The sequence below is a fragment of the Orcinus orca genome, chromosome 11, assembly GCF_937001465.1.
Source record: "Orcinus orca chromosome 11, mOrcOrc1.1, whole genome shotgun sequence".
NCBI classification, from domain to species: Eukaryota; Metazoa; Chordata; class Mammalia; order Artiodactyla; family Delphinidae; genus Orcinus; species Orcinus orca.
In genome coordinates, this window is record NC_064569.1 from 26,448,530 (window position 1) to 26,470,105 (window position 21,576).

Sequence of the window (21,576 nt, forward strand, 5' to 3'; positions counted from 1 at the left end):
CGTAGTGAGAGAGCCGGGCGCCTAAGCCATTCTCCGGGGCTTCGACGCCCACCCGGGCAAAGCCCTGGAAGGAATTCCTGCCGGCGGCGAGCAGGGCGGGCCGGGCCAGGCCTGGCTGGGGGTCCCTCCCCGCGCGCGTCCGGCCGACTAGGCATCGGTCCCGCGCACCCGCGGTGCCGCCCAGCGGGAGGCGCCTCCGGAGGTTTCCGTCTGGTCCCTGCCCCTCCCCCCGCGCCGACTCCGTCCGCCTCCCCGCCCCCCGTTCGGAGCCCCGGCCAGGCGCGGAGGGAGGGAGAGGGCCGACGCTGCATCATTCCGCACCCGCTGCAGCGCGGCCGGACGGAGCAGGTGGAGCGGGCGGGCGCGGCGAGCCGGAGCGCGGGGCCCGAGGAGACTGCAGTGACGCTGCCCGGAGACATGGCGGCTGTGCGTCTCTGAATAAGCAGAATCGGAGCCCCTCGCAGCCTCCGGCCGCCGCAGCCTGGCCATGCCGCACGGCTGTTGACCGCACGCAGGGGCCGGCCCGGAGGACACATGCCGCAGCAGCTGCCGCCTCGCCCCTGATCCTCTCCCCTGCATTCTCCATGTTGCATTTCTCGCCGGTTTCTCAGGCGGTGTAGCCGCGGCTGCCGGAGGGGCAACCGGGGCATTGCTCTGCTCGTACATCCAGCCACACGTTTCTTTTCCATTTTCATCCTTCCCTCCTTAGTTCCTTTTCCCTTCCCCCGCCTGCTTTGCATCCATCTCCCACACCCCGTTACCCCCTCCTGCCTCCATCCGCCGGGGCTATGGCCGCGGAAGAGGTATTGCAGACTGTGGACCATTATAAGACCGAGATAGAGAGGCTGACCAAGGAGCTCACGGAGACGACCCACGAGAAGATCCAGGCGGCCGAGTACGGGCTGGTGGTACTGGAAGAGAAGCTGACCCTCAAACAGCAGTATGACGAGCTGGAGGCTGAGTATGACAGCCTCAGACAGGAGCTGGAGCAGCTGAAAGAGGTGAGTTGCCTGTCACCTCTTCCCTGCTCGGCCCGGTCCCCCTCCCTCAACTCCCACTCATCATTTATAAAGAAGTAGGAAAGGATGCTATTGAAAGGACTGTTTCTTCGTCTTAGAGCTCTTTGTAGATAAGAGAAGATTGAAAGAGTCCATTGTTTTACCCCCAAGAGAGAATTTGCCCAGGAAATGAATGTATAAGCTGGAATTTGGGAGGCGATGGCTGTTCAGGCTGTGCGGGAGGGAGATTCATAAGAGTCCTCAAGCCTCAGCACTCTAAGGCGACATTCAGCTGGGCTGGAATGCGTAAATCAAACTTCTCAAAACTGCTGTTATATCACGTCCAGGTTTCAGTAACAATCCCATAATCCACAAAGTCGATGAGTGGGTTTGTGTTGAGGACCCACGGTTTCAGGTTGTAGAACCTATGGTACCTCAGCCTTCTGCTGAACATAACCACTCCTTGATGAGATTGGGAACTGTTATTAGGAGAACTCCTTGCCAATCCCATTTGACAAAGACTTGAGCAATCTTCATTCTCCTTGTCTTTAGTTATTCTTGTCATCCGGCAGCAGGAGAAAAACAACTCTACTGCTGGGTGTTGCTGCTGCCTTGATTTCACCTCTGAGTGAGGGTGGGCCATGCCCAAAGTCTTAAAAGGTCACCCTGAACAGGGAAAATTTAATTCCCCTACAAATGGTGTGAAAGAATGGTATATATCAGATGCGTGGGTAGCCGTGCATTTCACGTAAGGCTCTTCTGTTTGAAATGACTGTATGTATAAAACCAGAATGTCACAAATGGGCCATGTATATATAACACTTGTCCTCTTTGATCTTTTGGTATTTGGCTTCTTTTAAAGACTGGCTAATGTATTAGAAGAAAATAAGTAGTGAATATCAAAAATTTAGAAGAATATACATATTGTTGAAGGAACTCAGTCTCTTTTACCCAGTTCCTGGGGTACTATGGGTAGCATAAATGTAAATGTACACACCGCTTTTCTATGTGGCATGTCTTTATTTTTAGATGCATATTGGCATTTAAAATATTATTTCTAATTTGCTATATTCACGTTTTTATTCTTATAATGTACTTAAACAGTTTTTCAAGGGGTGTCTTGTGTTATTACATTTAAAAAACATGATTTATGACAGATCTAATCAATTTGCCTTCTAATTTAGTACATAATATGGTAAGCATTTATAGTTTCAGGTATGTCTTATTTTTATTCTGATGCCTAGATGCCAGAAAATAAACATATGGTGAAAACCCCAATTAGAAATCTGATTTTTTGTGCATTAGGCTGTACATTTCTAGTTCATTTTGTTGTTGTTTTGTTTTGTTTTACCATGTACACGTCTATTAACTACAGCTGGACTTAATGGTATTTTCCAACTTAGATTAGGTCTTAAGCTGATATGTTTAAATTCAGTGATGCTAAACCTTGTGAAGTCAGGAAGGTGATGGTGATTTTCAGAGATGTTTTGATGTTGTCTACACTTATCAACACTGCTTTACCAAGACAAGGAAGTGCAAACCAGGCAGTGTTAGCTACCACCTCCTTGATAAAGATGGTAGACTTAATTTAATGAAATGGACTTTAACTGTTAACTGGTCTTCCTGCTTGATTCAAACAACCCTACTAGGGTTTTTCTGTGTCATTGTATTCATCGTGCATAGTAAACCTTAATGCAATTGTCTTTTGCCTTCACTAGACCATGAGCTCTTAAGGCAAGGAATCTGTCTTAATTTATATTGCATCCAAAGTCTTTAACACAAAGCCCAGCACATAGTGAGCATACAATAAGTATTTTATGAAAGAATAAATTTATACTGGAAGAAGATATACTTTATCAAGCATTCACTAGTGCATATTGGTTAGTGTCGGAGAAAGACTAAGAAAATTGAGGAGTATAGGAAGTGATTAGTATTAAACACTACCTGTATTACTTTCATCAGCAGTAATAGGAAAAATGACAAAAAATGTTTCATAAGAAAGGTGTAACAGTGTTTTCTTAATAGAGAATAATGCAAATACCAATTATAATTTTTTTCTGTAAAACAGTGAGGTGTATTTTGTTCTGTACAGCAGGAGGTTAATAAAAGTTTATCAGGATTATTTTCGCCAAATGATACTTGTTTACATATGTATTTTGAGTTGCATTTGGCATAAATATAATTTAATTTTATGTTCCCAATGAACTGGCTTATACTATTATATAAAAATGTATTTTAAGGTAATAAAAAAATCATTATATTGATTATTTGATAGTGAGACCTGTGATTTTGATCCTTTAAACATGATGTATACTTTAGTTGGGAGTATTATTTAAATGAGCTAAATCAGTCTCAGTAATGTTTCCTGTTTGAAAAGTAAATCCAAAATAATTGTGCGAACTAAGATATTGCAGTGATGATATCATATAGAAGCCATTTTTGAAAAACGCGTTTTGTTAGCGCTCTGATTTTTCAAAAGGAAGTTTTGTTCATTTGCAGGTATATATAGGAAATGATGTTCTTGCTCTATACTGTAAAACCAAGTATAAAATCTTTGGTTTATTTCCAGGCTGTTTCAACAGATATGATTCATTTAAAAGTAATTGGACCAGTTTATGGGAATGTCAACAGAAAAATACTGTGCTAAGTCCAAGCTGGACGTTAGTAATTTGCAATGTCGCGACACGGCTGTCTCTAAGGTCATGTTGTTTTCAAGAGTCAGCACCCAGCAATGCTGCTGCCCTCCTTCCCAGGCTGTATACAGCTCTGACAATAATGCAGGTGAGCAGTATTGCTGAAGATGTGTAGAATCAAGATGATGAATTCATTCATTTTTTTCTAGTTATTTTCTTCCCTAAGTCTGGATTGCTCTTTGGCTTGGCCTCATATCATTAGGGCTCTGCCCGGTGCCTACATGACTACTGTAATTCTGAAAGAACACACTTGAAAGGAAAGTACTAATGATGTGAAAAGAATGACTTCTGAGATCATCATAATGTTCTCCTTTTCATTATCTTTGGGGAGCTGGACAAAGCACATGTCCGCTAGAATACTTAATCAAGGCTTTATGATTTCATGAATAATGCTTGCTTTTCAGTGGCCTGGGGGGCACCCATGCCCAGTTATGTTCAGGGCCTGGCTGATTGTATGTTTGGGATATGTGTAAATCAGCACTGTGCCTGTCACCCAAGCCAAAATAGTGTTTGAAGAAGAGTCTTCTCTACGATAATTTGAAACTTAAAAATAAACATTCATTAAAAAAAAAAAACCTAGAATTTAAGGTTTTTGTTTTGTTTTGTTTTTTGTTTTAAAAATGTTCTAAATTTAGAATGTAGGAAAGTTTTAAAAGATCCCCTTAGAAAGAAATGATTCAGCATTCCTGGTAACATTTTAGAAAACACATCCATGTGACAACTTTAGAAAAGTTTTGCAGCTGGGATACAGTGGACTGTCTACTAAGAATCTTCAACTCATTTCCTTGCTCATTTTCTCAACCTGATACTAAGGATAGACACCAGCTGCTGAGGAAGCACTTTGTGGACACAGAGCAGCTTTTCGTCTTAGAGCCAACTTGATGCTTTTTCAGGACTATAGTTAAATCATTCAAGAAATAAACACTGAACTTACATACTTTTAGAGATTGTCACATTAGGGACCTGACAAAAGCCATTTACCTGAATTCATCTTTAAACAGAACTAATTTTTTTCCTCTTATGCTTAGAAAGATTGTTAGTTTCTCTTCTCTTTGTAAATTCTAAATCATAAAATCATATGGGGAACCCCGCCATATTTCTTTTCCAGTCTATGAATAAACATAGAGAAAGTTAACATTGAATTTATCTATCTAAGCTAGTATTTTTATCTCTTGTTGTTTTTAAAGAAGACATGTTATACTTATCACATTTATTATCAAATTAATGAAAACATCTAAAGTATATGGACATATACTTTTGGAAAGTGTTTATAAGCAACCTCAACAAACAAACATAATCACTTTAATCATATTTTTTTTTGACCCAGTTTCTCTAACTTGTACCATTTTTCCTTTTTATTTCAACTCAAGATTTCATCCCTGGCAAAGTTATTTCTCAGATACCATTTAGCAAGATTTTATAATCTCTCATCACATTAATCATATTTGCATGAACATGTACAGCAGCCATGGTTTGAAGATTTTTTTTCAGAATTTTATGCTTACAAATATTCTTCCCTATCTTCCCAATAAATACACTTGTACTTTATGGATATTGCATTCCAAATTTGAAAATATGATAATTAACTTGCATGTTGAAATATATAGAAAAGACTTTCTTACACCTAAGATTTTACTTGTAAACATGGCTTTGAAGAAGAGAAGGGCATGAAGCGGTGCATAGTCTGACTGTGCACCTAATTCATTATGCTAGACTTCCCTGGCTCTCCAGTGATTAAGACTCTGTGCTCCCAAATGCAGGGGACACAGGTTTGATCCCTGGTCGGGGAAGATCCTGCATGCCGCATAGCATGGCCAAAAAAAAAAACATACAAAAAAAATTCATTATGCTAAAGGAGAAGTAGCAGGAGATGAAATTGGGAAAGTGGCAGTGGCCGTATTTTGTCTTAGGGATGGGGAACCATTAAAAGGAAATGCAAGGAAACAGTAACTGTGTTTGGTGCCTTACATTTTATCTCATTTAATCTTCAAAGTAACTCAGAGGCTTATTGCCTTTTTTTACAGATAAGAAAATAATTAAAGTAATAAAGCATTGAACTATGTATACAGCCCCATTTAGGACTAGGCACTTTGTATGCCTTATCGGTAATTCTTATAGCAATCCTTCTACAAGGTAGATATGGCTTGCATCGTACAGAAGAGAAAACTTGGTCTTAGAGAGGCTATGGGTCCTTCTCAAGGCCACAAAGCTAAGTGGTGAAACCTGGTTCAGGAAGAAGCCCACTTTCTTTGCACCTTACTACCCTGACATTCTCAAACACCTCAGTCAACATGCAGTTTAGAAGGTCATGGTATTGGTCGTAGAGGGTGGATTGGAGCTGTGCAGAGACAGTAGGGGTAGTGAGGGGAGGACAAACCTGAGGGCTGTTTAGGAGGTGTAGGGTGGAACGCGGTGTTGGATGTGACTGGGTGTGGAATGTGAGGAAGAGAGTAGATTTGAGAATATCAGGATGGATTAGAAGGTGGTTCCATTCACAAAGGAAGGTTCTAGGGGGAAAGAGCAGTTTCAGAGGGTAAAGTTGATGCCTGAGTTATATGAGGTTTTTAAGTTCATGTTTTCTTTTTAGGGGAGGAATAAGTTGCATGATAAAATACTCAACTCTCAGTTTAATAAGACAAATGAATAATTTGTGCAATTGGTTGTCATTTTATTCAAACCTAATTTCCAGAAGATGGAATATATGAACAGTTTAATGATGTTTTCACAGTTTGTTTGCATTCTTTTTTCTTTTATTTATTTATTTATTTATTCTTGGCTCTGTTGGGTTTTCGTTGCTGTGCGCGGACTTTCAGTTGCGGTGACCGGGGGCTACTCTTCCTTGCGGTGTGCGGGCTTCTCATTGCGGTGGCTTCTCTTGTTGTGGAGTATGGGCTCTAGGCATGTGGGCTTCAGTGGTTGTGGCTCGCGGGCTCTAGAGTGCAGGCTCAGTAGTTGTGGTGCACGGACTTAGTTGCTCCGTGGCATATGGGATCTTCCCGGACCGGGGCTTGAACCCACGTCCCCTGCATTGGCAGGCGGATTCTTAACCACTGCGCTGCCAGGGAATCCCGTTTGCATTCTGAATTGAGAGATGTATAAACTCATAAACAATGGGCAAGAAGCTGGCCTGGCACAGTGAGGAAAACCAGCCCTTGCAGACCTCTAGGGTTAGGGGTGCTGGAAGCAACGTCACTCACCTCCCACTGACTGATACTTGAGAGTACATTACCACTTTTACTTTTTTCTTTCTTTTTTTGGCCGCAAGAGTTTGGTTGCCCTTTAAAGGGCAATTACCATTGTGGGGCTTCCCTGGGCCCGTGAGCTGGGCCCGTGAGCCATGGCCGCTGAGCCTGCGCGTCCGGAGCCTGTGCTCCGCAACGGGAGAGGCCACAACAGTGAGAAGCCCGCGTACCGCAAAAAAAAAAAAAAAAAGAAATTACCATTGTGTAATTATGACAATTTGTGGCAACAGTCCCAGTTGGATAAAAGCATAGACAAATAAATAGTTTCCCCTTCCTCTCCTCCCAGTTCTGTCTTTATTGCTAATACTTTGGTGCGTATTCTCTTATACTTGTTTTAAATAACTTTAAACATGTGAATCCATATGCACGCTTCTTTGTTGTTCTTATTCTTTAGTTTTTATAAAAATGGACTCATGCCGTACGTATTACTCTGTAACGTGACATTTTTTATTTAATAGTATATCCTTTCAAAATACAGATATTTCTCGGACAGGGCTGTATTTTTAAGGCACTGGCGTTGCAAGTGTGAAGCAAATGGGACTGATTAGGGAAGAAAACCAGAGAGCCTCAGGGAGTGTGGTCGGCACTGGAGACCAGGAGAGGTGGGGAGGTGGCCCAGGGTCTGCCCTCAGGATAGCTTGGGTGGCCCTGTGAGAGAGAAAACTAGTGTAGGTGTGTGTGAAAGAAACTGATGGGATTTGTTTGGTTGGCCCATGGCAGGCCTGTGATATACCAAGGGAAAAGATGGGAAGTTTTATGGGTGAACTGGATTTTGATTTTGATTCCTTGTCTACTTGGCTGGTGTCAGACCTACGTGGACACCATAATAGGTGGCTGGTTTCCAGGGCCGGCAAGAGCTGGTCCTGCAGTGTGGCCACATCCTGTCCATGCTGGGTCTTGGGGAGAAGCCAGGATGATGCAGGCAGTTGGGCCTCATTATGTTAGCCCATCTTTGCCCTGTGACAGTTGAGTTTTTTTGTTTTTAACTTTTCATAAAAAATTATTTTTATTATTATACTATTTTGGTTGTAATTATAAAGATAATTTACTTTTATTGAAGACAATAAAGTATACAAAGGTATGAAGAAAATTAAAACCACCCATAATTTTCATTAGTCCTATATTTTTAATCTACATTGTCAACTATTTTACATTATATAACCAATCAGAATTTTTTTTTTTTTGCTTTAGATTGTCCATTACTTCTTTTTCTTTAAACACAGCCTTCATCAGAGGCATGTCCATTACTTCTTGTTCTGTTACATTTATTCATTCAAAAGTTTTTCTGAGTGGCTGCTATGTTGACACTATGCTGCTTGCTGAAGATAAAAGGTTGAGCAAGACAGACAAGATGGAGCTGCCTGAATGGAGCTTACGGGGAGATAGTCAGAAAGCACACACGCGTGTCAGATGTGAGAAATGCCACAAGTGAAGAGATGGGGGCTGGCTGGGGAAAGTATGATCAGGAAAAGCCTCTCCCAGGAGGTGACGTTTGAGCCCAGACCTGAATGATGAGAACGAGCCAGTCATGTGGAGATTGAGGGAAGTGATTTTTTAGGAAGAGGGACAAGTACAAAGATTGTGGAACTCTGTTGGTAGTTGTTGGGGGAAATGGTGGGTGACGATGCCCTGTAAAAATAACCATTCATATAAAGAAGATGTGGTACAATGGAATACTACTCAGCCATAAAAAGAATGAAATTTTGCTTTTGCAACAACATGGATAGACCTGAAGGGTGTTATGCTTAGTGAAATAAGTCAGACAGAGAAAGACAGATACTGAATGTTATCGTTTATATGTGGAATCTAAAAAATAAAATAAATGAATGAATGTATCAAAACAGAAACAGACTCACGGGTATAGAGTACAAACTAGTGGTTACTAGTGGAGAGAAGGAAATGGGGAGGGGCAAGACAGGGATAGGGATTAAGAAGTACAAACTACTATGTATAAAATAAATAAGCTACAAGAATATATTGTGCAGCACAGGGAATATAGCCAATATTTTATAATAACTTTAAATGGAGTATGATCTGTAAAAGTTTTGAATCACTATGTTATACACCTGAGAACTAATATAATATTGTAAATCAATTATACCTTAATAAAAAAAGGAAAATTAAAAAAAAAATCACCATTCATTTGAAAAATGACCATCCATAAAGTAGTGTATTGCCTTTAGATTCGTCACATGAGATTTTGGAACTGGACATCAGAAGTATTTGTGCAGAGCTTAGATCCCTCTGAGGTCTTCTTTTTGAAGAGGTGACTTTCAATACAGATTACTCATTAGGATCAGCTGGGTGATTTATAAAAATACTGCTGCCTGGACCCCACCCTGAGGCAATTCAAACAGTCATTGGAGGTGGAGAGTGGCTTCCGTATATTAACCCCACTCCCCTCATAGGTGCAACTAGGGCTGAGAGCCTCTCTCCTAGAAACTTCCAACTCTAGGAGTAAATGACTCCATAGGAATAGAAGTGTTTGGTAAGAAAAGCTGGGAAGTCATGAGCCATGAGGTATGTAAACCTCAATGGCACAGTCGTTTTACTTCTCTGTTTTCTATAAATGAAGACACTTGGGAAAGCCTTTCAGAAAACCAACAAATGTCATCAAAAACTTAACTATGTTAAATGTAAAATAGATAGCTAGTGGGAAGCAGCTGCATAGCACAGGGAGAACAGCTCGGTGCTTTGTGACCACCTAGAGGGGTGGGATAGGGAGGGTGGGAGGGAGGGAGGGAGACGCAAGAGGGAAGAGGTATGGGGATATATGTATGTGTATAACTGATTCACTTTGTTATAAAGCAGAAACTAACACGCCATTGTAAAGCAGTTATACTCCAATAAAGATGTTAAAGAAAACAAAAAAACAGAAAAACTTAACTATGTTAGACAATTAAGATGCATGCTAAAAGTATATAATTTTCGATCCTTCAGGGTTGTTTGAAGCTTCCTTTAAAAGTTATTTGTCTCCTTTGTTGTGTCTGTTTTGTTGCTCTATTCTGTTTGCAGTTGTTTATGCCAGCTTTACAAATTCATAAATAGAATATTAGAAAAGAATTGCTTTGATGGATTGATCTTTAACTTCTGGGGTTATTATCACTTGTTCTTTTGGTTATACATGCTTACTGTTTTCAAATATTATTTTATGGAGAAAAAGCACTACACTAAAATGTAGTATTTATCTGGTATGTTTCTATCTTTGTATTTAGAAATGAAAAAAAGAAACCTGTTTACATTTATGGGAAGTACACAGTAACAGTAGCAATTTCCTTAAGAATGTTTTGTTGCGCAGTTTGGTGTGGGTCTGTAAATAGAAGGTTCAGAATGATGGGTCTTTGTTTTTCTCCTGGCATACTGCGGACTAATGTGGAATCAAATGCCACTGCTGAAGAGCTCTTAGCCATCAATTTTTGAAATTGAAAGAGGTTTATATTATAACATGAATGTGCTTTGTTGATAAGCCTCACTGATTGCCATTCTCTAGATAGTTTTAGGAGATTTTTTGAAGTTGACCTCCATGTGAGGTAATTAGATGGAGACAGGATAAGTGTAATCTTGTACATGGCTTCTTTTGATGAACTGAAGACACCACCATCTTACAGATTATCTTTTTGGCATACATGGTCATTTTCCCCCCTTTAAATCATAATCTGACATTCTTTCTGCTAATGCTGGTATGTGTGCTGAGCCTTTAAGATCAAAACCTCAAGGAAATATAATTAGGAAGAAAAAGCAACCACTAGAGGGAGAGAAAAAAGGATATAACACACTTGAAAATTAATTATAAATGCTTTAAAATTGTTGGCCCTTTGGATTATATTTTTAAGTTGATAAATGTTATTAGTGTTGGTGATTCACAATTAACTATGGTTTAATGATCTCATTCAAATGATCTGAACAACAAAAACCCCTTTCATTAATATTTTAAAATAATTTAGAACTAGGACCCTTTTTTAAAAAAAATTATTTATTTATTTTGGTTGCGCTGGGTCTTAGTTGCGGAAGGGGGGCTCCTTAGTTGAGGCTTGCCGGCTCCTTTAGTTGTGGCACATGTGCTCCTTAGTTGCGGCTTGTGGGCTCCTTAGTTGTGGCATGTGTGTGAGATCTAGTTCCCTGACCAGGAATCGAACCCGTGTGCCCTGCATTGGAAGGCGGATTCTTAACCACTGCGCCACCAAGGAAGCCCCACAATTACACTTTTAGACAATGGTTATAGTTAGACATTTCAGGAAATGACAATGCAAAGAACTGTCATCATTGATCAATTCCAAATGAAAACTTTTTAAGTTGCATTTTAATTTGTGATGCTAATGTGATTTAGAAATATGGACACCAAAGTAAATATCATGAACAGGTAGGTCATTGCATAAAGCTAACTAAGGTTCACTCATTCTTTCTTACAAAAACAATATATTCAATACCTCCTATGTGTTAGGCACAGATCTAGGTGCTGAGAATACAGCAGAGACAAAACCCAACAGGAATATCCATGCTCATGAAGCTTACATTCTGTGGGAGAATGGAAGGGGAGACAATAAACAAAATGAATAAGTGAAATAGAATGTTAGATGGTCCTAAATGCTATAGAGAAAAATAGAGCGTGAAAGGGGGGAGATGGCCTGTGAAGTGGGGAGGGATCAGAGAAAGCCTCCTTGAGAGGGACGGGCAAAGAGGCTGCGTGGCTGGAGGGGTTGGGGTGGGGTGTGAATAGTAGAAGAGGTCAGAAAGGGAATGGGTGTCAGTGATGCAGCAGCTTTTAAATTGTTACCAGGACTGTGGCTTTTACTCTTGAATGATAGGGGAAACTTTTGGAGGATTTGAGAACAGGAGACCGTGTCCTACGCCTTTTTTCCCCCACATGTGTGTACATTCAAGGAGACTGTAACCTCCTTCAGGGAGAAGGAGATCAAATTAACCTGGTAGCTCATGAGATTTGTCGCATGCTTCTCCCTGCCTCCCCCACAGCGAGTGTGTAAGAGATGTCTGTGGTATTGCATTCATTTAGGCTGGAAGAAAAAGGTGAAGTAATTAAGACAGTTATTTTGAAAAGAGGTTGAACTAGACTACCTGTTTTAAAAGTAAGCATTTGTTTGACCAATTAAATCAGTTTACTAAAAAAGATACTGTGTTGACTTGCCTGGGTCCTTGAACCATAATCTTTACTTAACTTTCTTCTACTCTGTCCCTTATTCTGGACGATATGAGCCATTTAGTAGACCTTAGTCTAACGTGACGTAAGGACAGTTTAACATTGTATTACTGGTTCTGTGCCACAGTTGATATTCTAGTTCCTGAGGGACTGGAATGGATGCTGGTCATTCATGCATTCATTCATTCATGTATTAAATAGTTAGAGAGCATCAGTTATATGCCAAGTTTATGCTGGGTGTACAAAAATGAGGAAAACGTGGTCTTTATTTTTAAGTTAGTTATTTGCTGTTAGAGGCAAAAGACATGAACAAATGTGATTAAGGTGTTTTATTGGAAAGATCATGGGTTTTTGAGTCAGAACAAACTGTATTTGAATTTGGTTAGTAACTCTGTGATCTTAGGCTAATACTTAAAACCCTACGAATCTCACTTTCCTCCTCTGTGAAATGGAGGGAGATAGTAACTATAGATAGTAACTATATAGTAACTATTAGTAACATAGTTACTAATCCATCTAAAGCATTTAATGCAGTCCCTGACACCTAGTAAGCACCCGATAAATGATGGATGTGATGGTGATAATAATTCATCATAATAACAAAATAGTAAAAATAATAATGTGTTGGCTGTGCTTGATAGGACACCAAAGTGGAGGGCAGCAAACTCAGAGCAATCAGAGAAAAGTTTCTGATCAGGGCGACGTGTGAAGGGGCATGGAGAACAAGGAGGGATTTTCCAGGCAGATGAGGGGCAGAGTCCTTCAGGAAGAAGAAACAGCCTGCAAAGGAGGGAGGATTGCAGCGATCGTTGCTCTTCAGCATCTGTGTTGTTGCAGGTGGCATTTGAAATGGGATGACGGGTGGGAGATGGTTTGGGGAGAGGTGATGAAGGGCCTTGGAAGGAGGCTTGTCGGTTCCCCCACCTCGGCTCCGGCGTGGCTGACCATGGCGACGTCTGCCTGGGAAGGCTTTGCCCCTGAGCGCCAGGTCCCAATGACAAGATGAGAAGTACCTCCACCTAACAAGGGGTCTGGAAGTCTCTGCTGCTCCTGTGCCCCGTTTGGTGTGTTTTCGGGTTTGTTTTAGCCTCCTGGCCTCTTGTGAATTGGAGAGTGGCAGCTTCCCAGTCTTAAGCCATTGTGACCAGGTTGCCTAGCTGCCCCTTCAGTGAGGGTCCTCAGTGCCACTGTCCTTCCATGTGGCTGGGCTGCTTCTGCTCCTGAGAGCCCTCATCGCTCACCCACCCTCTGATTCCTGACTCCCTCGGCTCTGAGAGCCACAGGCCCTGCGGTCTTGACGTAGATTCTAACCTGTCGACCAGACCCCGCATGTTGAGCTCTGTGCATACTAGACTTAATATTTCCTCGCTCGTTGCCTTTGCTGTTTAGGACTCATGGCTGTTTTCCTCCTCTCGTCTTTTCTCTCAGTTGCCATTGATTCAGCTTCAACCTCCATTTTGCTGCTTTTCTACGAGTATCTCCCTTATGCCTCTGCAACGGGGTCAGGCCACTTGTGGGACTGCTAAGGAGCTTGATCTGTATACCATGGGAAAAGCATCGACAGTGTCAAAGCAGGAGAGTAATATCATTAACTTTATGTTTGAAAACAGTGATTTTTGGCTTTGGATTCTGACTACAGTGGTCTAGGACCTCTGACTAACCCTTCTGCTGGGAACAATGAAAAATGCTAGAAAAAATATAAAACTAGCCTTTAAAATGCATGAATGAATTGACTTCTCAGTAAGAATGCTCAGAGGCTACAACTGAATGAAAGCAAGAACCTTTAGACGTAAGCAGTACATCAACGCTTTTGCCTTGAGTGCCTTTATTACCTGTAGCTCTATAAAAATTCTGCCCTTGGTTATTTTGTTCTTACCAGAGTCATGGGAAAAATAAATTTCTGCACTAATTCCCAATTAACTGGTCTATTTAATAATAAATAATATCATACTTCTGTAAAATTTAAAATGTTTATGGAAAAGGCTCAGATGAAATATTACCTAAGCTGGAATTCATTTCTTTTTATCAACTTATATTTTTTCATTTTTCGTATTATGAAAAATGTAATTCTTCCTCTTCTTAAAAAAAAAACCTTTATAGTGTTATTTGTGTTCAGATAGTTTTAAATCAATAATTTTCTCCTTATGTTTATAGCTTAATTATATTTTCAAGTCAAAACTATTTGAGGTTTTTCCCCTTTATAATCTAATATTAACAATATGGAGTAAAAATTCAGCAATCCAGCATCACATTTAAAACTCCCTGTTTAACATAAAAAGTAAGACTTCTCCAGTCTCTTTTTCTCCTTGTATACTTTTCTTTCTCATCTTTTATCCCTTCACTTTCCATTAACTTTACACCAGAATATCAAGGATTTAATGGATCATGAAAGAATGAACTCTAATTAGGAGAAAATCCCTGGGAACATTTATTAAATGTCAATGTGGAGGAAATCTTCCTAAGCAAGATATAAAACTTAGAATCAAAAGGCAAGACTGACACATTTGGTTACATAGAAATTTTTTGAAAACTGAGGTAGGCACCACAAACCAGAGTGGAATACAGACAACAGACTGGGAAAAAGAAAAAGCAACATGATTGATTTACAAAGGATTATTATCCCTAGTATATAGCTACCCTGAGTTGATTGAAAACAACAATAATGCCATAGAAAAAGGGGACAGACTATAAGACAAACAGAAGAGGGTTTGCAAATAATAAACATGTGTAAAAAGATGCTCGATATTGGTAGTCAGTGAATGCAAATTAAATAATAGTGAGTTTTCACTTTTCTACCAATCAACTTAGAAAAATTTTAAATATTGATAATATACAGTGTTTCCAAGTATGTGGAAATGTGAACGTTCTTATACATTGTGGGAGTATGAATTGCTATGAGCTTTGAGAATGTGATTTGGCAGTTTGTATTAAGATATAAAATGCACACAATACTTGTATACCAGTCCTCAAATACCATGCATCAAAGAGAAGCACTGGTTAGCATTTAGTATCTAATTAGACCCTATCTAAATGTGTGGAACATAAAAGGAATCAGATTATACTCATTCTTCTTGCATATCCTAACAGATTTCTGTATGTTTAAATAAAATCATATCTTAAAATCTAGATGTAATTCCACACATCCCCTCTTATCACTTCTCCCTTAGCCCATTTCATAGACCTGGTTTGAACTTTTGATTTAGTGCTCTCGGAGTATTTTTTTTTTAACATCTTTATTGGGGTATAATTGCTTTACAATGGTGTGTTAGTTTCTGCCGTATAACAAAGTGAATCAGCTATGCATATATATATATCCCCATATCTCCTCCTTCTTGTGTCTCCCTCCCACCCTCCCTATCCCACCCCTGTAGGGGGACACAAAGCACCGGGCTGATCTCCCTGTGCTATGCGGCTGCTTTCCACTAGCTATCTATTTTCGAAGTATGATTTTTAAAAAAGTTATGTTGCATTATTTTTCTACTCTTCTTGGTCTTGAAAATATGTTTGTGAACATTCTTGACAAAAAGTGATGCTTATTCTCTCTTCGGGTGGATTCAGGAGTTGCTCCTCTCACAGTGAAGGGACCACCACCACCTATGCTTATTGTTATCCTCAGAAGCAGTCATGCCACTGGACTCCTGACCCTATTGGCAGAAGAAGTAACACATATACTCTGAGGTTTACAAAAACTACTCATAGGAAAACCCTCTCTCACATTCTGTGAATGAGTTAAGTGATGACTTGGGAATTTTAAACTGTTACCTCTCTGTATTTATGTATTTACGTAAAAATAAAAGTTGTGGCATGTAAAAACAACTCTTTGAGGGAGAGTCCATGGCAAAAAAGGAAAACGACATAGGAAAAAAATAACTAGAAATGAAGGTTAGATGACACTGTATGTCAAAAAGAAGCTTTTTAAAAAAATTCCTAATCCTAAATAGAAAAATTACTATGGACGTTTATTTATTTCACAGATGATTATTGAACACCTGCCATGTCCCAGGCACTGTAGTTAGGTGCTGGGGGTACAAAGTTCCTGCCCTCGGGGACTTGACATACCAGTGGGGGAGAAAAGCATAAAAGAGTAAGGAAATAAAGAAATAGTTTTGCATAATGATGTGTGCTAAACAGTGAAGAAAGCAGGGTAAAGGAATAATAAGACTGGCAGGTATGCTGGGTAGGCTATTTCAGAAATGAGGGCCAGGGCTTCCGTGGTGGTGCAGTGGTTAAGAATCCGCCTGCCAATGCAGGGGACACGGATTCGAGCCCTGGTCCGGGAAGTTCCCACATGCCGCGGAGCAGCTAAGCCTGTATGCCACAACTATTGAGCCTGCGCTCTAGAGCCCTCGAGCCACAACTACTGAGCCCGCATGCCGCAACTGCTGAAGCCCGCGCGCCTAGAGCCCATGCTCTGCCACAAGAGAAGCCACCACAATGAGAAGCCCGCGCACCGCAATGAAGAGTAGCCCCCGCTCGCTGCAACTAGAGGAAGCCCACACGCAGCAACGAAGGCCCAACACAAACAAAAATAAATAAGTAAAATAAATAAATTTATAAAAAAAAAAAAAGAAATGAGGGCCAGACATGGCCTTTCAAAGGAGACGACATCTCAAGTGATGAGGACGAGCAAGCCTGGAAAAGATTTCAGTGTCCGGGGCTGAAAGTAACTGCAAAGGTAAAGACCTTGAGGTTTGAATGAGCTTGGTGTCACTGGCATTTTGGGTGCAGTAGTCCTTTGTAGGGTAGAACTGTGCTGTGCATTGTGGGGCTGTGGGGCTCCTGGAGGGTGGTGAGCATCCCTGGCCCTGCCCACAGTATGCCAGCGTGTCCCCACTCTTAGGTCATTGTGATTACAAAAGCACTGTTGCTGTACATCATGGTGACTATAGTTAACAACAGTGTCTTATATATTTGAAGGTTGCTAAGAGAGTAGATGTTGGTTCTCATCACAAGGAAGAAAATTGGAACTATGTGAAGGTGATGGCTGTTGACTTATTGTGGTAATCATTTTGCAATTACACATATAACAAATCATGTTGTACACCTAAAAACTGGTACAATGTTATGTATCAATTATATCTGAATTTAAAAAGTAAAAAATAATAAATAAATACAAAGAATAAACCAAAAAAAACACCCTCACACCTTCCAAACACCTCCTCTCCCCCCAGGGTGGAGCCGTACTACCCTCCATAGAGAACCCCTACAATATGGAGGGAGGGGCTGGTGTGGATGTTAGAGAGGAGGATGGAGCAGTGGACAGCGACCAGGACCTTGAGCCCCGGCAAGAAGTCTGGACTTTATTTTAAGCATAACGGGCAGCCTCTGGAGTGATGTGATCTGATAAATATTTCAGGAACATCACTCTGGCTCTTCCTTGCAGACTGTCGAAGGAGTGAGCCAAGTGAAGAGGCTGTTGCAGTATTAGGTGATGGTGGCTTGGGCTGGGGGAGATCTACTTGGGGGTGAGAGAAGAATGATTCAGGATGCATGATGAAGGACTTGCTAATTAATTGATTGGGAGAGCAAAAGAAAGGGAGAAATCAGGATGGCTCCTGTGTTTCTTTATAACAAGCTAAGAAGAATATAAAGAAATCATATGATGAGGTATGAAAATGAAGGAATAAATAATATTTCATGATTAAATTTAGGAGATGAAATATTCCATATTTATTTGAATTTGAAAATTCTCACGGATCCCGATTTTGATTCTTTGTTTAAAAAAGAATTTTAAAATATGTCTGCCAAAGCATTTAACATTTGGAAAGGATTCATGACTTGGACAGAAAAACAAGCATCATCCTATAGTTATTATACTCTGTGTTGTAATTTACTGGACTTAAGTTGGCTACATTTCATGATACACATTGTGTGTAGTCATATTTCTTCCTTTTATTACAAAGCTAAAATGTTGTCATTTTTCTTCCTAAAACTAGAACAAACTATCCATATATATACACTTCTGACATTCTGTGAAGGCAACCAACCCACTCCATTTACTAAAATGGATGTCAGTATTTTTTAAACTAAAGAGTTAATCATTTATAGGAAGCAATGTGTGTACTCTAGATTAGAAACATGGAGACTGGGGCATAAATATATCCTTAAACTGAAATTAAAGTAAAAAATGTGACTAGTACAAATAACAGCTTTCTTTCCCCTCTGCTGTGGATCTCTTGACTCGCTTGCAGTGCTAGATCACACTGTAGTCCCTGAGGACCAGGGAGGCAAGTGTACCAGACTGTGAAGGAGCTGATGTGACCTTAGTCTGCATTAACAGAAACACTGTCCAGAATGTGATGGTAAACGTCTGTCCATCCGCTCCTGGAATATTGTGTTCTAGGTATAATGATCCAGGCACCAATGGGTGGCAGATATGAGGATACAGAGCTCAACTTAATATGAAGAAGGACCTTCCTTTATGGAAGGCTAAGAGCAGAGGGAAAAGTAGCAGGTTTTCTGAGGAGAGAGACTTCCTTGTTGGCTAATGGAGATGTTTAAGCAGAAGCCAAAAAGCTGTTTGGTAGGGATGTTAAGGAAGTGAGTCAGGCATTGATGGATTTTGGAATGGAGGATGTCTAAATTGTTTTCAGCATTGTAACTCTATCATTAAACATGGCTGTCTTACTAATACTGCAGAATTAAAGTCCTGCTGACAACAGCTGCGCCAGCCCTGCTGTTTGTTTTGCAATCGCTGCTTGGTTGTTAAACTCTGCAGGTGAAATAACAGAGTGACGGAGAGCAGTGCCAGTGAGATGGGCTGCCTCTCATCCAGAGTAGAGATCACAAACCGGTACCCCATAGGCAAAAGCCAGCCCAGTGATTTAGAAACATCTGGTGCAGGGAGCTTCTTTTTTTACAATAAGGAGAGTCATGTAAAAAAATCTGTATTTCAGAGCTCTCTCAAAAAATTGGAAGATTTCACAAAGCCCTGGGCCCACATTTGTTCATGACATCAGTGGGCTGGAGCTGAGTCCCTCTTCTTCAGAAAGGGCGTGAATCTCCAGTTCACCACAGTCCCCACCATTCCATCTCATCCATAACACCTTACTGTATCATCTGTCGCTTCCTTGTTGACATTTGAGGTTTTATTTTGGCTGTGCAGCTTGTGGGATCTTAGTTCCCCAAGCGGGGATCGAACCTGTGCCCCCTGCAGTGGACGTGTGGAGTCCTAACCACTGGGATGCCAGGGATTTCCTTGACATTTGAGTTTTGACTTCTGATCAAGACACTGACACCCTTGCCCTTCTATGGAAAAAAAATAAAGAAGAAAGCAAAGTCAAGAATGAGAAAGCAGAGGAGTTGGAGGCGGGTCATCATGCCTTACCAAGAGCCCTGGACTTGGATTAAAAGGACCCAAATTTTACTCTGAGTGTACCTCTTATATCTCAAAGCCTACATTTCTTCATCTACTGAATAGGAACAGTAAACAGGACTATGTTTATTTTTGAATGAGATGGTAAGTGCAGGACCACCTGGCACATAACCTTGCCCAAAGTACATGTTCTGGTTAGCTGATGTCTCTCTATGCTCTCCTGTAAAACCCAAGGCAACTCTAATATTCCTTGTTCAGTGATTTTTGATTTTCATGTCTGTTTTCTCTTTGTGTCTTATTCAACTTCATATCACCAAGCACTGAACTTGACTTTTTGATGAATGGAGTGAATTTTTTTTTTAAACAGGATTTTTAAATAATTAATTTTATATTTGGCTGTGCATGGGCTTTCTCTAGTTGCTGCTAGCAGGGGCTACCCTTCGCTGCAGTACGTGGGCTTCTCATTGCAGTTGCTTCTCTTGTTGCAGAGCATGGGCTCTAGGCGCGTGGGCTTCAGTAGTTGTGGCTCGCAGGCTCAGTAGTTGTGGCGCGTGGGCTTAGTTGCTCCGCGGCATGTGGGATCTTTCTGGACCAGGGATTGAATCCGTGTCCCCTGCGTTTGCAGGCGGATTCTTAACCACTGCTCCACCAGGGAAGTCTCCAAATGGAGTGAATTTTGAGAGTGAGGGAAGAGAGAACAGAGAAAGAGGAGACGACTGGGCATCTCCTTCCTTCCCCGTTTCTCAGATCCCCCTCCCCTCCTTCCTGGATCCTCAGTGTCCTAGTCCTGCCCTGAACTCCAGTCTCTCTAGAAGGATGTCCACCCATGCTTACCTGGACCACTGTGTGCCCAGTTTGCACATTCTTAAATTCATAAAGTGGTTCTTTCTTAAACATATCCCAGTTCTTTATTTAAGAGCTTTATTATCAGGTTTGCTTAAGACTCCTGAAATAGTTACTAATACCTGGAGGTATAGCACTGTTTTCGTTTATCATGACTCTGGTTTTCACTGAATACTTAGTATTTTAAAGTGGTTGTTTTACTAACAAGTTGTTTTGCTTTTGTGACCTGAAACAGTACTCTCAAATATTTACTGTGGTGATACCTTACTCAGATATATAATTTTTCTATATTTTTCAAAAAGGAAAAAAATCATAGTAGAAAAAAGAGAACAAGGTAGCATGTTTGGTGGTATATGTTTCAGCAGGAGCATCTGGCCTGATTATCTTACAACATATAAAGCCTTTCCATACCTGATGTCAGCATGTGCAAGCAATGTTACTTTTTCTTACTATGTTATAATAATACTTGGGTGTATCTGTTTGATTAAATGGACTGTTTCTATGTTTCCTAGCAGTGTGGCTGTAGAAAGTGTTCTAAACACTTTTGTCAGGAAACCCCAGTTTTAATTCCAATTCCCTATTTACTGGCTAGGAGCCAAGACCAAACATTTAAACTGTTATAATTGCTAAATTGTGTTCGCCCCGGACCACATACAAGGTAGTCTGCTAAATATGTACTCTGTCTGATCTCAACACCCTCAGTAGTCTACGAAGTAGATGTTTTTATTATTTCCATTATATAGATGAGAATATTGAGTCACAGATGGATTAGGTAACTTGTCTAGTTAATGATGGAACCAAAATTTGAGTCAGGCAGTGTGACTTCAAAACTTGCATTTTTAACAATAATAATAATATCAGCAATAATACTACTGTAAGATAGAAGTAATAGCTTGGACTTACATAGTGCTGGTTGTGTGACAGGCAGTTCTCCAAGTGCTGTACATTCATTTAATTTATTCAACCTCATTGAGCTGTGCTTTCTTAGTTCATAGACTTGTTATGAGTATTAAATATGAATTGTGTGTGCTATAGAAATTGTAAATTAACTCAATTTCTTGGGTGGCATTATTGTACATTCACACATAGGAATGAAGAATTTTATGATTTTTTTTTTTTAATTTTATGATTTTGAGGGGAATTCCCTGGCAGTCCAGTGGTTGGGACTTGGCGCTTTCGATGCCATGGCCTGGGGTTCAGTCCCTTGTTGGGGAACTAAGATCCTGCAAGCTGTGGCGTGGCCAAAAAAATAAATAAAAATAATTTTATGATTTTGATTAATTCACATCCTTTAAAGTGACCAGGAAGGTAGAGTTTGCTGCATGCAGAA

The 21,576-nt window shown here is 40.5% G+C and overlaps 1 protein-coding gene across 2 annotated transcripts in view; it reads left to right on the forward strand.

The window, feature by feature from the left end:
• Positions 1-268: 268 nt before the first annotated feature.
• BICD1 (BICD cargo adaptor 1) overlaps positions 269-21,576 on the forward strand; it is a 207,196-nt gene continuing 185,888 nt past the window's right edge. Inside the window, exon 1 of one of the 2 annotated variants that reach the window (XM_033430124.2) lies at positions 269-1,001. In XM_033430124.2, coding sequence (XP_033286015.1) covers positions 789-1,001 — 213 coding nt within the window. In that variant the 5' untranslated portion in view covers positions 269-788. The remainder of the gene's footprint in view (positions 1,002-21,576) is intronic. The other variant, XM_004270873.3, reaches the window with a different exon arrangement.